This window comes from Melanaphis sacchari, unplaced genomic scaffold (assembly GCF_002803265.2).
Source record: "Melanaphis sacchari strain LSU unplaced genomic scaffold, SCAv2.0 Contig24_pilon_pilon, whole genome shotgun sequence".
NCBI lineage: Eukaryota > Metazoa > Arthropoda > Insecta > Hemiptera > Aphididae > Melanaphis > Melanaphis sacchari.
In genome coordinates this window covers 1549953-1569057 of record NW_020271125.1, presented here as the reverse complement: position 1 = coordinate 1569057, position 19105 = coordinate 1549953, and the positions used below count along the sequence as shown (strand labels likewise).

The 19105-nt window shown below is 27.5% G+C and overlaps 1 protein-coding gene across 1 annotated transcript in view; it reads right to left on the bottom strand.

Annotated features, from left to right (window-relative positions):
* Positions 1-19105, bottom strand: part of LOC112594951 (serine-rich adhesin for platelets) — a 236069-nt gene that overhangs the window by 82338 nt on the left and 134626 nt on the right. Inside the window, 1 exon segment of the mRNA XM_025339980.1 lies at positions 6175-6290. Coding sequence (XP_025195765.1) covers positions 6175-6290 — 116 coding nt within the window.

Below are 19105 nucleotides of genomic sequence, written 5' to 3'. Positions count from 1 at the left end.
ACGGGGCATAAATATTTTTAGAAATAAATAACGTTGCATGATTATTTATTTTATGAATATAATTACTATTTTCAATTCTATTAAAAAATATTGACAATCTGAATTATTATTTGCAACGTTTCTTATGCTAAAATAACTATATGTAATATATATTATATTTGAATAATATATGAATTATAAATTAGTATTTAAATGTATGCAAAATATTTATAGAGTTACAATTAAAGTAAATATAGCAAAATGAACGTTTATGGAATAATTTAACTAAGGTAAGCTTTAATATTTATCTTAAGAGTAAACATTTTGGCAAAATAATTTTGTAATAAGTTCATATTGAAAAATATTAATTATTTAAATTAAATTAAATTAAATACTATTGACAATTCTGTTGATTATATAATACAGTTAATAATTAAACAATTGTTATAAATATCAATTTAAATAAAATTATCGTCAAAATGTCAGGATCGTAGTGTATATAGATATAATAATATATTTTATTTTAATAGAATTTGAAATGGTTTATTTTTTATAAAACTTGTAACCTATTATGTTAAGTTAATAAAATGTATTACATATACTGCATTATCTAAATATTTGTTATTAATTTTGATTGTAACGAATAAAAGTCCATTATAAATTATTAAACTGAATGCTACAAAAATTATGCATTATTTATTCACATTTAAGTGGTGTCTATGACCTTTTGTATGCATTTTATGCATGAGATAAAAATAATAAGTGTAATATTCATAACATTTACGATTACTGAAATTGTTATTTTTAAGTGAATTTGGTTGCGGTTATTTATGGAACACGACTCGATGAGGCTATTTATCAAGACAAAAATATTTTTATAATATTTAATTTTCCTATGTATAATTCGGTTTAAAATTTTGATACATATCGTAATAAAAAATAATGTGAATAATTAATTTAAATATGTATATATAATAAATAATAAACTTGATTGGTATAATAATATTACAGTAATAAATTATAATTAGACAATTCACAAATAAATATTGCAATATATTATGAAAAGTGTTTTGCTTATTTGAATTATTTAACTAACGTAAAATGTATTGTATAAAATAGGACAAAATATTATTACGTGGAGTTCTAGATATTTGAGATACGCATACCCAGGTAGTATAGTTCCATTATTCAATGCGTGTATTGATGTATATATATTATACACATAAAAATGATTAATCGTGTAACGTTATGCAACATTAAAATCATTCAAAATTATATAACGATCTGAGTGTAACTATATGCAATAATGCAAATTAGGCAACTATCAATTTAACGATACGTATTATACCTAAGAGTAACAAATTTATTTTGCGATGTGTTTTTTTGTGCTATGAAAATATAAAATACGGAAAAAGAACCTGCACCCAGTCGCACACAATTTTCGCCGAACCTATTCAATTCTATATAGTATTTTATTACCCTAATGGCGTGAAAACGAGCAAAACTCTGAAACAAAAGCCTCTGGAGATGAATAATTCCGGTATAAATTACTTCTCCTCTCGCATATTGTGTGTGTATATATATATATATAATATGTGTACACATCACCAACGCATATGCTTTCATTATTGTTATTTTACCTATACACATATACACACACACACACGCACACCATCTATATGGAACTGTCGTATAATTTTATAAGCCCCAACTGCCTTTCCCCTGTTTTGGATATCTCATTCGACATTACACGTCGTAAAATAATTCTCTCGAAACTTCCAAGTCTGGCTTGTGTTTTGCAAAGTCACCAAGTGTTTTTTTCTACGTTTGTTTTTGATCAACGTGGAGTCGCACTACAAACTTCCAGAAAATGTCGTGGTGTACTAATACAATGTACCTACTGCAGATGTGTGACTTTAGCTCTAAAAGTTTTGCCAGCAGTCGTGACGTACACGTTCATGATCGACTTACAAACGTTTGTGTGGAGAAAATTGGCCAACAGGTGTGTGATGGGTTAGGATGGCCTGGGACTGTGGTACGAGTTAAAGTACCACTGACTATATGTCGAGATGGATATGACAAGACATATAATACAGTTAGCATGGCAAAATGTTAAGCGATTCATTTAGTTTGACACTCGAAATTAGTCAACGTCAATGACTGCGGAAAATGTTCAAAACAGTATTTCACTGCTTGACAATGTATCACTGTACGGTAATTTTTTTTATTTTTTAGTTAATAAACTAATTTAAAAAATACAAATACAAAATTATATAAATGCTGTGTTATAATGGATGAGTTTTTTGTGTATAAAAGACAGTTCGGCATGGTATCATAACCGATAACAAAAGTTCAAGTACTATTAAAGTGTTGGTAATAAAATAAGATTGTTATTATTATTCAACACACGTGTTATGAAGCTAACGTTTAGAAACAAAAAAAAATACATTATACTTGGATATATAAAACAACAATCATCGATTTCATGTGCACCTGTATATTTGAATAACAATAAAATTGTATTTCAAAGGTAATGGGAATAAATAAAAACATTTCTTTTTTCTTTTTTTGATATTGAAACATTTAAATTGTTATCGAATTCTATAAAATGTAATTTTTAATATTTATAATAAGATTAACAACAAGTTGTAAAATAATTTTTTTTAATTTTTGAGTACATTTTGTTTTTATGGTTAAGTAGAAATGTTTATACTTGCAAAATGGTTTGATTGTTTATTGATTATAGAATAAATAATAAGATAATACAAGTTAAGTATAGAAAGTTAAATAAAATAAACATAATTATTTCAAATTAAAATCAGTAGAATATTATTAGGTCCTTAACTACCCTTATGTTTTATTATTATAATATGTTGAATAAGATTACCTATTTAAAAACAAAACTATCAATAAAGTATATAAAAAATAGTATTTTAATATTTTTAATGTACTAAGGTCTAAGTGCATTATAATATGTTTTAAAAGTAAATATATGTTTAATGAATATTTTACTTCTTCGCATAAAAAATTATTTGAAACTATGTAACTGTAAATTTTATTTGTTGCAAAAAATATCTTAAGTTATTTTGTTTACAAATGTTTACAGTTTTTAATAAATATTTTAATTGGATTGAAGTCAACATAATATAGTCTAAGTTATAAATGGAAAATAAAATCTTTTTTTTTTTTTTTTAATAACATAATTGTACTTTTGAATGTAAAATTGAACATACTATTAATTTAAATATATTAACCGAGTGATTTAATTTTTTACCTCAATGATTTCCTTTACATGCATTTATAAAGACAAATAAAATAATCTCAAAAAAATAAAACCATAAAAATACTTTAAAGAATAATTAATAATATATATTTTTTTTTTTTTTTTACAAGTGCTTGCTAATAAGAGTTTAATTTATTATGATATGATGATTTGTATGTGTATTCATATTGTTGCTGGTATATTCATTTTAAAAGAATATATTTTTCGTTAACAAAATTAAGTCATATATTAATAAATAGTAATTGTATGTAATAATTATATGCAATTTATTTTTATTCTTATTAATAAAAAATAATTTGAATACAAATCATGTGAATTATAACTAAGTTAAAATAAGTTTTTAGATTCATACTAGTATTAACTTTTGGTATTCCAAATAATAGTTAAAATTATACATTATTTTTTTGAAATACGGTTTGTCGTGACAAAACCATGGACGCAACTCGGACAAAATATAATTCATGGACGCAATTCGAATGCACCGTCCAATGGACTTGGTTGAAATAATTTTCAATTATTTTATAATCATTGATAATAATTGTCTGAACATTTGAAATAATTGTACAAAACAGTGTTTTTATTGCTTGTAAGAGATTTTGATTTCGCAGGTATTATTTGAAAGAGGAGATGGGAATAAATGTAATAAGACTAGTGAAAACAAGGAGGTTAAAATGAAATGGATTTTGGACGGAGGATTAAACAATAGCAGAAACTGAAACGGTCTTTCGTGATCCTATCTAGTAAACTATCATTTCTTCTGAAAAAAAAAAAAAATGTACGTAAAGCACGTTCTAAGTTTCTTTTTATTGTTTTCTTTAAACGAACGTGTCTAAATCTACTTTGAGGAACATATGAAACGTTCTTCTGAAAGATAATGGAATTATAAAAAAAAGTCATCCTTTCTACAACATTACACCGGTGCTGTCCTTAATAAAAACAAAATAGCATTATAATATCTACCACATAGTCTATAATAGTAAAGAGTATACTATATAGCGGGTATTATCAGTATATACAGGTTACAGTGTTATTACAAACACGTATTAAAGGGTAGAACTGAAAAGGTTTTTAAGTCCAAACAATAATATTTCCTAGTGGCTACAATACATATTATATGATACGTAATTCGACTGAGTATCAAAATGTCGTGATAAATAACAATTTATACTCCACTTTAGATTTATATGAATAGATAAAATTATTATATTATGTTTATTTATTATAGACGAACAGACGCTATCGAACAACGGAAGGAGAAACTGAATTATCCAATTATTAGAAGAAATTTTTTTTTTTTTTGTTAAAAAACTTTTGTTCCGGACTTTAATTTTTTATTTTTCACACAGATAAACAAAATATACTTCATGGATATTATAAGATATGAAAGTGTACACTGTATAGCTTTTTGTTCCACTTTATTATGATCTTGTGTTTTGGTGAAAAATGTTGATGAAGTATAATATATATATATATTTATATAAAATATATGTGAAGTTAACAATAATTTACGAGCTGAGGAAACTTTCGCGTTACAAATATTATCTCCGTGGTATGTCGACCCTTTTAGATTAAGTCAAGACGAATTTAGCAGTCAAAATATTCGTTTGTGTCTGTGATTTATAAAATACCGAGAAAACTTTTGTGTATTATAATATGGTACTCTTGGTTGCGACGAAGAAATAGCGAATCGTCTACAGCGGTCATCGAGGGATTCGTAACGCGGCAACTTAAGAATTATTATGTCAAGGATTACGAGAAAGTTGAATAGTCCGCAGAAGTTATACTGAAAAGCCATTGCGTAATTATGATTTATGAACCGTAATGAGAAAAGAGATAGCTTGTCTGGTGAACAATGTTTGATTATGAGTCGATCTAACCTTTTTTTACGATTACATGAGCTATTCGATTAAGTAAAAAATAAAAAAAATATGCTGTAAATTATTAATATACTATCCATCATAATGGCCTCCTATACGCAAATCAATCGTAGTAAAATCAAAAGTGTATTAATTATTTTCTAAAGAAAGTTATTGTGGTATTGTAGCTGTATAAATTAGATTTGAAGTTTAATTTGAATTCATGTTCTGTATACTGTGACAGACTCGCGTTAATCCAGGGTTATTGAAATTTGTTGCATTCTTGATTAATTGATTACACCAGTTAATGAGAAAACGTTAATTAAAACATATTTTCTACGCTCGAGTTGCACTGTATCGGCTGAAACTTTTTTAACTTACGACATTTTTTCCGATTTGCAATTGTTTTTTTTTTTTTTTTACATGAATAAAGAAAAAATAAATTAGGCTTACTGTTAAAGCTATAAAATAATTAAACACGATGAAATATGATGAATTTTAATTTTTACATTATCAACCTCAGGGTATTCGTGTACTCGGATTATAATATATAATGACTAGAGCTGAAGATTATAATATAACCATCTTATTGTTCGACGTCATGTTCATACACAAAGTTTTGTGCTCGTTTAAAGCTGTTTTGAGTTTGACTATTGGGGAGGGGAATAAGGGAATATTATCGTTAATAACACTCCTGTCTGCTTACACAGCCAACGGTATATAACGAGTACACGGTGAAGTACCTTATAGTCTGCAAATAATATAATAATATTATAATAATAATAATAATAATAATATGGGTTTGAAGGTTTCGAACGTTATTACAGTTAAAAAGAAACCGCCTTACTCAATATGCTTTACTGCTTTATGTCAGATCAATAAAGCGATTTATTATTTTCTATTGCTTTTGTTTTTCTCGCATTTATGAATAACTAGAATGAAATAACGGGCCTTATATACAATTGAATCACGTATCGTGCTGATTTTGCAGTTTGTAACCATAAATAAATATATTTATAAAATATATAGCGCGTGTATGTGTATATAAGTACTTACGATACACTGCTGGGGACCCTGTCTGTTGGGAGACATAGCTTTTGCCACCGGTTTTGACCGCCTCGACATATTTAATTTGCTTAAATCTGCTGACTTAACGTCTTCCGAGCTGCCAACTGTAAACAGAAACAAATAATTAAATACTATTCTTGAATATATATCCATAATAAGACTGTTTTTACACTGTTTTCAAACAGTATTATGTTTATATATTAGAAAAAAAAAATAGATAATTGTTTATTTTATTTTTCTGTCGTAAATGATAAAAATATTGGATGAATCATGAAGAGAAAAAAAAAGAATCAAGAAAAACAGTGTAGTCTTAACTGAGACTTTATATAAAAGTTAAAAATAAAACGCATTACGTGTCAACGTTAATTTATTACCAGAGTCGAGCACATAAAATATTACTCTACGATTTATTAAAGAAAATGCATAAATGAGTACAATTACATAATAATTACCATAATATTATTATGGTATTCGTATTATTCAGTTTGATTGCATTTTACGCGTTTGCGATGTATTTTTTTTCTATACATAATTATATACATGTTTTAATGACGTGTGCAGACTATAAACTTCGACGAGACATATTTCGTTAATTATTTCATTCTAAACCGACATAATATTATTATTATTATTATAATCATTCGGTGCATGTCGACGACATTTATTTATGATGGTAATTTTTTGTCATAGATAGTTAGACATCTCCTACAGTAAAGACTTGGCCAAGCGTAGTTAAATTTGAGTTTGTCAGACATAGATACACACACAAACACACACTACACACAAATAATCACTCATTAAATCTAAGGGATAATAATCTGTTTGAACGAAAAATCATTCACTTCAGGTATTTGCCGAAGGAAATTGTCAATTGTTGACAAAGCGACAGATAATAAAGACGGTATAATATAGAAAGCAGAGACGTTTGCTCCGACGAACCGCGAGCATATAATATATCTACAGTCTCCCTGTGCACATAACAATATATTATTGTGTGTGTCTATATTAAACAGACGCACGCGCGAGAGAGCATTTTCAGCATCTACTGAATATTACGAACGTATATTATATGTTACAAATATATGCATATGTGTAATATATTCTTCCGCGTTCACCGAACCAAATGTTCATATCATTCCGGGTCGACTGAAACGTCGGACGATTTACCTCGACGTCCTGCCGCGGATTTTGCACTGCGATCACAACAGCTGTATTGTGTCGACGTGAAAGAATTACACACTCCGTAGGCATATTATTATTGTAGTATGAGGTTACGGTTATACATACCATAGCGAATTCGACGTGTCCGTTATATACGATCATAATTATTATAATACGTTATTATTGTTTTGGTCATCCGAAATCGAACGGACGTAGTAATGAGATTCGGTGATCAACGTGTGTTGTTATCAATAGTAATATTATGGATAATACACGGCCCAGAAAATGATCAAGATACGTCTCAACCGGGTCAGAGTTTGTAGTTACCACAGACGTCTTATAAGATATGTAGTAACGACGTGAGCAGATTGTGCATTTTATTGAGTAGTAAATTTAATACTTAATTACTTAAAACGTTTAAAATAACTAAAGACATTACATATTTACACATACTTGTAATTTTAACAATATAATAATTTTACAGTCATCAAATTAAAGTCAATTTGACGTTTCGCCGCTGCATTCGTTTATATGGTGACGTTGACAAATTAAGAGTTAACCTCACTACAGTTTTTCGTTATAAATCACACAAAATATACGAAGACGGTTCGTGTTGCATTTAAGTATTTTACTGAATCTCTAAAATCTCAAACGTGGATAAACAAAGGGGTTGTGTATTTTCGCGCGATGCTTACATTTCACATTTGTATGATAACGATGAAAAGTTTGACTTGTTTATGTACGAGCTGAGATTAAACCTAATATTTGAGAAACTAAATTTCATCTGTAAACTACAATAAAATATTAAGCTCATTTCATTCCGAAAACGCGTGTGTGTAAATTCGAAATCGAGTAGCTATACCAATACTCGTATCGATCATTTATTATGAGTATTATAACTATAAAATTCTTAAACACACGTGTAACGAGTTAATTTAATATTGTTTCAGACAATCACGACCAAGCTCGGTCAATTACTATCTTTATATCTTTATGTCGAGCACCTATGCTGTAAAATATACTGTCCAATTTCGATAACTCTCATGAGAAGGAAAAACTAATAGAAAATGTTTCAGTATAGCGATAATTAAGGCTGCAGTGTTGCACGACTACATTTCTGTATATGTGTAATACTACGAGCATATATTACGTAAGGAGTTGGTAGACACAGTAAAGGTAGGCAGTTAAATACTCCATGGACATTTATTTTTTAGGTTTACGAGATTACACGAACAATAATTAATATTAGGCGTTTATACGTAAAATAAAAGTTATGTTCCTAAATTATATTACCTAAATGTAGTGTTAACATTCGATTTGGGGAAAAATGTATTAGTAGTAAATTATCATAACGTCTAATGTCAAATATTTGCTCTATTTGTTCTTTTACTAATATTTATCTATTTATTAATAGATATTTCTATCAAATGGATAATGAATGATAATATTATATACTTCTTTATAATATTAAATATATTTTAATTTTATATGATTTTGCAGTGAATATCTAACGAAATTGATATTATGTGCATTTAACGGTAACTATAGTGATGAGTGGTTAAAAAAATCTTTCTTTGCACACCTATGGGTGGGGTTACTATCCCCTTAACTTATTAATAAATTAAATTTTTTTTTTTTTATCATTTATGAGTAGCTTGTCTTAAAGTGTCTGAGCACGATTATGAGGTAGTTGCTATTACGAACTACCCAATAACATAATATTGTGCTCGAGTGATTTTGTATTAAGTAGGTATGTCAAGTAATCGTTACCACGGGTGCTATTGAATGAATTGACAGCAACCCATGTCGTCGCGTGAACGGATTTAATACGCATTAAAGATAAGGAGAAAATACAAATTAAGAACGTCATTGGTTATTTTTCAACAACTTTTCACGCAAGCTCAAACACATCTCTCAATTATTTCAAACGCACAAATACTTTACGGCTGTGCGTCGTCCACTTTTGCGAGAAAAACGGTAAGTATTATATTTTATATATATATATATATATATATATATTATATGCGCGTGCATAGCACGATCGTTGTCGGTGGTACTTAGTGTGAAAATGTCTGTTGAACACATTGCGAACTTTAACTGCGCTCCGTTTACTTTCTCCCCCGTTTTTGTTTTATTTTTTTTTTTTTTTTATAGCACTTCTTCCGAATCTCATCAACCTTTTTATGGCGAATTCATTACGCAACGAGTTTCCCGAGTAATATATTTTACATTCGCTCGTTTATGTTATAACAAACGTGTGAGGCCTCACCGAACCGATCCTACTGAAAGCGGAGTCGTTAGTGGGAGTGCAGGTTTTCAGGGATAGTATAAATTGTTCGAGCTATACCTGCGTGCCTGTAAATTTCGATTTATGATATGCATGGTTGAGGATAGAGGGCATACATTATGCGAGCGAGCGGTTTACGCGGTGCGGTATCAGACTATGAAATTTTATGGTTGTCGGTAGCGACAACGGAAACATACGATATAATATATAAATATATATTTACATACCTAATTTATGTACGACTTATATATGTATATATAGTATACACGACGTCGACTAAAACGATGACATTGGCGATAATAACGCGGAAAGAGAGAATTTTTTTTTTTTTTATTATTATTGGCTCATTTAAAATTGAATAAGTGTAAATCATCATTATGATGATCGATTACAATCGCAATTTCTCTTTAACAGGATACTTATATATATATATATATATATATTTAAAAATAAAATATGTATTGAATGAACTGTACTATTACGATTTGAAAATATATAAATATAATGTACGTGTTGTTCTTGGTATAGGAAATATCCAATTGACACATTGTTTGATATTTCTAAAAGTTTTGACCTGAGTGAGTGTAGTACATTGTGAAGTCATAACTATAATTTTGGAATATATCATCACTGAATATTTTTTCAACTTTTTTGGATGACAATGACTAATAACTAAATCGAATATAGCCATTTTTTACCGTATTTATAAATAATCATTTATATTTTCACATTTAAACTCATTACTTAACAAATTCAAAATCGTAATAATAGATCGATACGCTATATCGATGTTATATTTACCAAATGTATATAAACCAAATATATAATGTATAAATGTATACTTAATATATACACATACGTTTATTACATATATAACAATAATAAAAAATATTGTATAACAATTTATAAAATGCATATCGTTATTTTTTATTCTGAGGTTTATGAAAAAAGCAACCCTGACTTTTATACGTAAATATATAATATGTATGAATATATTATGTGTTGCAATATTATTATATATCGCAGTAAAACTCAATTATTATTAGTTTTTCTGGTGAAATAATACAATCATTTTTTTGTAATACTCGTATAATTTTGTTGTCAGTCAATAACAATGAACTGGTTTTGACCTTAAAAATAATAAGATTAAAAACAATACCTAATATAAAACCTAATATAAACGTATACAAAATATGTATTATATTACTTATACGAGCTTCTGATGAAAGATTAATTCACCATTTAATATTTCATGAATTAAAACAGTACAATTGTCCGGTTGAATCTTTATTAATTTTGAAAATAATTGATGTACTTAAAAAATAATGTTTATTATATACAGCTAGGTTAACGTGAATCAAATAATTGTATTTTTACATAGATTTAAAGTTATCTAATAAGTAATAACCACTGTATGACATATGAAATATATATTAATTTTGATTTAAATGCATACAGTTATAATATTGGGTACAATTATCTATATAAGATTATTTATTTCATATAGTTTGTGTAATACCATGCCATTTTTACGACTTGACATTTGATCATCTATAAATTATAATCTATCGAGCAGAACACGATTTTTAGTCAAAATCAAGGGCTATTTTATTTTTTAATGAAATTCATGAAATGTTTTGTACTTAACACAACGTATATGTGTTTAGAGTGGCAACAGCGGCGTAGGATTTAAAACGAAGTATGCGACGCAGAGAATTATTTTCCTTTTGACAATTTATATATATATATGTATGTGTATGTGTGTATAATAATATTATATATTTTATATTATATGGACTATGCCTTACAGTGCAAAACACGCACAATACAATGCGGTATATATTTTAAAAGATGTCTATACACGACTCGCCACCCGTCCACAATAACCGTTGTACGCCTTCATTTATGGCGCTCGTAAAACCTCTCTCCTTACACCTCAACCTACCTTCATGCGTTAGTTTGTACCGAGGTGGAGTATAGTCAGCGGCAGTTTCACCGTTCGTTGTTTATACGTGTGTGTGTGTGTGTGTGAGTCTGTGTGTATGTATGGACAAATGGTGGCTAGTGTTCCAGATAACGTTTTTCGGGTAACAATGCTTTTTTCCCGTGCGAGGAAGTACGTGCTCTCGTAAAACAATAGGGCTTCATCGGACTTCGCAAAAAGCTTCGGTCCCGAGAAAGAAATATATATATATATACATGTATGTGTATGTATGTGTGTATGTATGAACGAAAAGGGAAAAAAATAGCACTCCCTATATACACACTCACACACACATATATATATATATATTGCATTATATTTACAGTGAAACGGAAGGGGGAGAGGAGAGGGGTTGTAGATTATATACGGTGCTGTATGTGTAATCGCGTGTTGTTGGCCGGAAGATTAACGAGCCAGGTGGCTGGAAGCGCGTGGCATAACGGATATATTATTTTTCGAGATATGACCCGGATATGGGGGAGAAAACATAAAAATGAGATGCGAGAAAAAGCGGAGAAAAAAAATAATATCGATATGACGAAGGAACAGCGGAAAAATAATATCGAGATGAAATAATATAATATTCGAATTTAGTCTTCCTTGAATTTCATTGAAATTTTGAATATTACATTGAATGTGAACGAGATAATACATAAATGGTTTTATTTTGTTAATCACATGCTGTGTTAAATATATTACCGTGAATTTAAATGTATAACACACAAAAACTACAGTGATAAAATTATAAGATTTAGATGATAAATAATATACTTAAATTAATTAAAAAAAAAAAAATGCCATACGTATTGTTATAAATTCAACAAATCAAATTAATGTATGATTTTTATTAAACTACTTAGTCGAATTACGTCGTATAGCTTAAAATTAATGTATTATATACAGATGTAGTAACGAAAACTTCAAAAGATAAAACTATTTAGTTTTATAAACACCGTACCGTATGATATGTACTTATGATTATATTTGTCTCGTTGACTTTCCCGGTTATTGATTGGACACGTTAATGAATCGTTGTCACATCTGGACAGTAAAGAAATCTTTCGAGTTATCGTTCAAAGGGCATTCATCAAGGGCACGTCTTTTTCGACACCATAAACGGTTATCTTAGCTTCTCTATACAGATGGTCTTTTGTAAAATTCTATCCGCTCTCTTATTTTCTCTATCGTTCACTCGGTCCGTATTATCTTATACGAGATCTGCTGACTGAGCTACCAGCTCAGTCCATTAGTGTAATTTGTTTTAGTCGGCCCCCTCCGAAACGCGGAGAAAAAAAACTTTCCGAATGAAATATATATATATATATGTATATATGTATGTATCGGGGACGAAGGGTAAGAAACTATATTACTGGACTTTGGAACTTTTATCTCATTCAACCGATCGGAATTGATTCGGACCTTCAAAGAAGAAGAATGCCAGCCTTTAATACTCTCGTTTGATTTGAATGACCGTTTCCTTTGGCCGATTCGTTCAATGACGTTTTTATCCGCTTTCGAACCGAGTTCTTTTGACCTAGTGGAAGGGGTGAGGAATTTTGAAATAAGTGTACAGGGAGAAAAAAACACAATTTTTTCAATCCCGACTACAGTAATCTATAACGATTTAGTGAGTTTTTACCGAGCACATGACCATTATTTTTATTTCGGTCGTTTAGTTTATCTGATTTGAATATTTAAATAAAACGTGTATTATATAATATTGAGTCTTTTCGTTTATATAATGTCTAGATTCATATATCAGATAATAATAATAAAAAAAAAAAGTAGAGATTTTCGTTTTGATTGTTATAAAATTTATTTTTGTGTGTGGTGCGGGGTTTGAATTAGAAACGTCACAGTCGACAATGTTAGAGGTTTTTAAAAATGTTTAAAAGATTTATTGAAAACTTGGGAAATTTTCATTCGCCGGAAAAGGTCTTGTTCGCGTGCGTAAAATTCTTATATTTTGGGCTTTAAGCAGCGACGACAGCGCAAGATTTAAGCGTCGCTTTTAAGTATCTTTCACAAACCACATAAATCCAGAAGCGAAGCAATGGAAACTTTTGGGTTCGTTGACTCTGATACTTCGTACACTATTCTCAGACATAAATCGCTCCATGGCCGTATAATAACATGAATCTATGTGTATGGTATCTTTAAGATCAAAACAGAGCCAGACACAAAGGCGTTTTGTTTATATTTTGTCATGTTTATGTTCGTGTGTGGGTGTTAACATATAAGAACCTTGAATGTTTACATGTTATAGGGCATAATATTGAACGTTTACAAATATATCGACTCGATTGGACATGTTTACTCTTATATATAAATGACAGACTTAATGAATTGACATTACCATATTATTATTGCAATACTTAATAACATAAGTCATACCTATTGATTATAAAAGCTACAATATATTATTATAGTGCAGGTTAGTGCAATTTTATTTTATTGGTTGATATACTAATTACAGTCGGTACAAAAAAAAATATTCTTCTATTACATTGTAAGTTATAATAATAGGCTAAATCTAAGACAATGCTCATTATAATTCTCAAATTAAAACCTCACGTAAATCCATATTTTTATTTGGGACCATGTTTTATAATAAAGTTGTTACAAATATTTTGTAATTAAATAAATGTATTACGCCATAATAGAATAAATATTCAAAAATTTGTTTTTTTGTGAATTTTACTTAACTTCTAATTAGTAATTAGTTATTTATTTAACTATATATTATGTCGTTTAAATTCCATTACTTAGCTAGTATGATAATAATAAATAAACTATTTTAGAAACTTAAAAATTTATATAATTTAACAATGAACCTATTATATTTATTCGGTCGGTAATTTTGCCAGAGAATGTATCGCTTTGTGGTTCATGTAGGTACGGTATATACTTGGGAGAAGTCAGAATTCGAACTTTTAAATTTAACCCCAAAAAGTTAAACTTACTGTTTTGGTTAAAAAAAAAATAATTATCCATGGTTTTTAAAATTCAATAACCTTTTCAACCTACCTAAAAATACAATAGTTGTTGAAAGAAATGTGTGCACTGTATATTAATGACGGATTCGAATAGGCAGTAATGAAAATTGCTATAAAAAAATAACTGAAAACATACTCTGAATTTTATTAATATTTATTTTTTCCGAAGAAAACATTATTTCAAACAAAATTTAGATTATTTTGAGTAACTGAAAATAGTGATAATTAGTGAACTTATAGTATTAAATAAATAAATTAATGTTTGATTTAAAAATAATTTAGTTTCTAAAAGTAAAGACAAGTTAATAATTAAGTATTAATTTTATTTCCTTAATATTTCAAATTTTCAATTAAAAAAAAGAAAGTTTGCAAATGAAAAATACGGTAATTGTATTTTAATTGCAAATACTTGACTAAGCAATTTATTTAAATTGCACACATAAAATATGAACTATTATTTACAAGAATTCGACAAATTATTTAAAAATATTCTTAAAACAAACTAATTTTAGTTCAATAAAATATTTAACGATTAGTCTTAAATTACAATGGAATATTTTCTTAATTATTTTTCAATTTTTCAACTTTTTTTTTTGAATTGCAAAAGAAATATCATTGTATTCTACGTGTATAACAATAACTATAATATATATCGTTTTTTTTATAATATTTTTAATAACTTACTTTGTATTTATATAAAAATAAATATGAAAATTAGCGTTAATATAGAATTTAATAAAAAAGTATGTCAATAATGAATTTTCTCTCACACACTTAAAGCAATATAAAGTTATATAAAAAAAAAATAATAATAAATAATAATAATAATAAATAAATAAATAAATACCGATACAGTTTCTACATCATTTTTTTCGTTTCAATTATTAAATTATAATTGCAATGAGAATTCGAGTTTGAAAATTTAATTAAAAATTCTATGATATAATTATTAAAAGATAATAAAAATGTAATATTAAAAACACTAATTCCTGTATAAGTGTATAACTACTAACTGTTCTATAACACGATAAAGTAGTATGGACGAGTTGGAAGACAGTGATATATATTATGTAGTTAACAGCAGTAAAATTTTATCAGTGTAAAATTTTTTGCCTTCAATTATATAGGGGTATATACAAATATTTAAGCATTAATTGAGTGGAAATAATTTTTTATTAACAAGTACTATAATAATACTGTTAAATTAATTTACGTGTAAATACGATTAGTATTTGAACAGAAAAATGAAATTTATAAATCTATTGGTCGTTTAAACGGATTTTAATTTTTTTTTCTGAATATTAACAATATAAGTATTAAGTATTGGACGCTTATCACTTTTCGACTACGGTTGATATACTATTATAAAATAAATTTGAGTTAATCTCGGGACGGGTAAGTAATAGGTATTGTGCTTATATTTTTTTTTCAAACTGTAAATTTTCGTTAAGAATTGTATTTGGAACCTTTTTTTTTTTTGAATTTATTTTAAATATATGTGAGATTTGATTGAAAAAAAAAACTTTGTGATGTCTTTATTCACGTTACATCTATAATGCTCAAGATAAAAAAATGAATAAATAATATTCGGTAAATATTACAAGACAATGAAGACTCACTTAGTACAATATTCATTTTGAAATTGCTTTACTATAAATTTCAGTGTTTTTATCCATTTTTATGGTTTTGATATCTTTAAAAATCAATGAAATTTCAAAAATGACTTCTTGAAAAAGTATTTTATTTATATACATTAAATCTGATTTACGTAATAATCCGATAAAATACCCATTGCTCCATAAAAAAATATAATAACTACATAACATACTCGTGATATTGTATAACCAATAAATTATAGTTGTATTTGAAAAAAAGAATGATGCACAATTGGATAATATGATTTAAGATTTTTATGGTGTATATTTTTATTGTATTACTTTATCTATAAAATTGCATTTATATATTTAATAAACATATATTAAAATAACAATATTATAATTATAAACAGATGTTTCTTTAAACAATCTTATCAGCGTATTTAGTAAACTATGGTAGATAGTATACAGCAGGGGTCGCGAAATGGCGGCTGGCGAACAAATTTTATCCGACCAGAAGACGGAGAATAAATGACATATTTTACGAAAACATTATAATATATGTTATTGTATTCATAACTAATTTATGATAAATTTAATTTTTTTAAATTATTTGTAATATTACTAAATTTTCTATTTTTATTGTACTTAAAATTAATTTTTATTTAAATTATTTTCAAATATTTGTAATATTGATTATGTTCTTAATGTTTATAAATAATGATAAATAATAAATAAAAATTATAATGTTCTCATTACATCAAATTTAAAATAATACCTATTATATATTAAAAATATATACCTAGAATTTTGATGGCCCGCGAAAAATTTTCAAATTCCTAATGGCCCTTTAAAAAATATTAATTGGTGACTCTAGTATACGGTATATGCATATAATATTATTATTATATAATTAAAGGATCAAAATGTATGTTGGTAAATCATTTAAATTCACTTCAACAAAAACTGAGCGTATTAGTTGATTTTCATTATGATGATATTTTCATCTATGTATTTTAAAACCATTTTTTTTTTCTATTACTTTTATTATTATTTATTATTTTATTATTTATAATTTTAGTTAAATATTGATGTACAAAGCCTAAAGCCTACTTTTTCCGTACCACAAACCCAAACGACGTGGGTTTAAAACATTTACAGTTATATATATAATACTTGTGTGCGTGCATGGAGTAGGTATACCAGATAGACATATATATGCGTGGCTGTATTTCCCATAGGGGAATCACGCCGGTCTCGCTTAATTAAATATATTCGAAAAAGCATTAATTCTGAATCCGGACTTTTATGTAGCGCCTCGACCGATGTGCGTATCACAAACGCGACGGTCAGTTCCAAATTCATATTATAAAGTCCCCGACAACGATATAAATACAAATGCCCAATGAATATACTAAATCACTTTATTTTACTTCCTTTTTTTTTTTTTTTACTTTTCAATTCTGTGACCCTAACGAGTCGATATTTGTTTTAAAAATGCATCGTATCTACGTGAAAATGCACACACAAATCTGACGCGAATAAACCTATTGTTACGTTAAACTAAACCTAATGTTTTTTCCCCACACTATTCTTTAAAATGACTTAGAAAAAAGAAAAGATCAAATTTTGCACAATGCTTTAAATAAGGAAAATATCATAACTCAATTATTCTACAACATTTTTAGAACTATTAGATTCTGTGACAACGTTACACATATAAAGATATTAAATTTAATATTAACAAACGTTTTTTATAAAGTTTATAATATAAATCACGCTCATATATTAAAACATAATACCCATTTTTCATAGATAAGATGCAATGTTTGTATTGTTGAATCCAACAAAAAATACATAAATATAAATTATAGAAAACAACTGTATAATATTATTTTTTCTTTATTGTTTTAGTAAAGCGTTTGCTAATTCACGATTTGAATAATATTTATATATTTTTAAATAGAATACATAGAAAAATGTTTATAGGAGGTGCTATTAAATTTTCAATAGGAAACACTTGCATTCATTTTTTTCGAGGGTAAAATGCATTAATTACAATGTCCAGTTAGAAAGTGGTTCTGAACCGGCAGACCCAGAAAAAAAGGATTTTTTTTTTTTAAATTAAACACATTCATTTCACATAACCACTGACGTTTATTATTTGATATTAAAAAAATATATATACATATATTGTGATTTAATTTTACTTATAAACGTATAAATTATATAAATAGCTTTAATACAACCTAGTTTTTAGTTACTTAAACGTGTATACAATGTGTTTTGAATCAGAATATTAAGTAATGTAACTTTGGCTTAAATAAAATGCGTATGCAATATGCATGTATAGTTAAATGTATTCGTAAAGAAAATATTATCAAAATTAAAATTTGCTAAAAAATTTATAATTTTCGTGTGTCACCAGCGATTGTTTAATTAATGGATTTTATTGTTCACAACACGTGGTACATGAATAAATAAAAATCGGTCAATTTGTATGGTAAATGGTATTTTATAAAAGAGATAAATTCATGTAAATTGATTAGAGCAGTACTCCCCATTTCGTCGTTATTTTTTTGGACAGGCGGGTGAAAAAATTAACTACAATAATCGTATTCGGGCTTAATGTCGATCGGATTACACCTGACATTTATCCATCTATCATAATTAATCCTATTCTGGGCGATTAAATATGCGATGTCGCGCGGGGATGTTTCATCGACAACAAATATTGCGGAATCTCACAAAGACTTGTTCGCTCCCTGAATATGATACAATCCATCGAGTTGCGTACCTAATTATTGTTAATTCATGACCCCAAAAACGATTAATATCTGAAACCACTATTTCGCAGCATATAAAATTGGATTTGAAGTTTCTGAAGTTTGTTGCA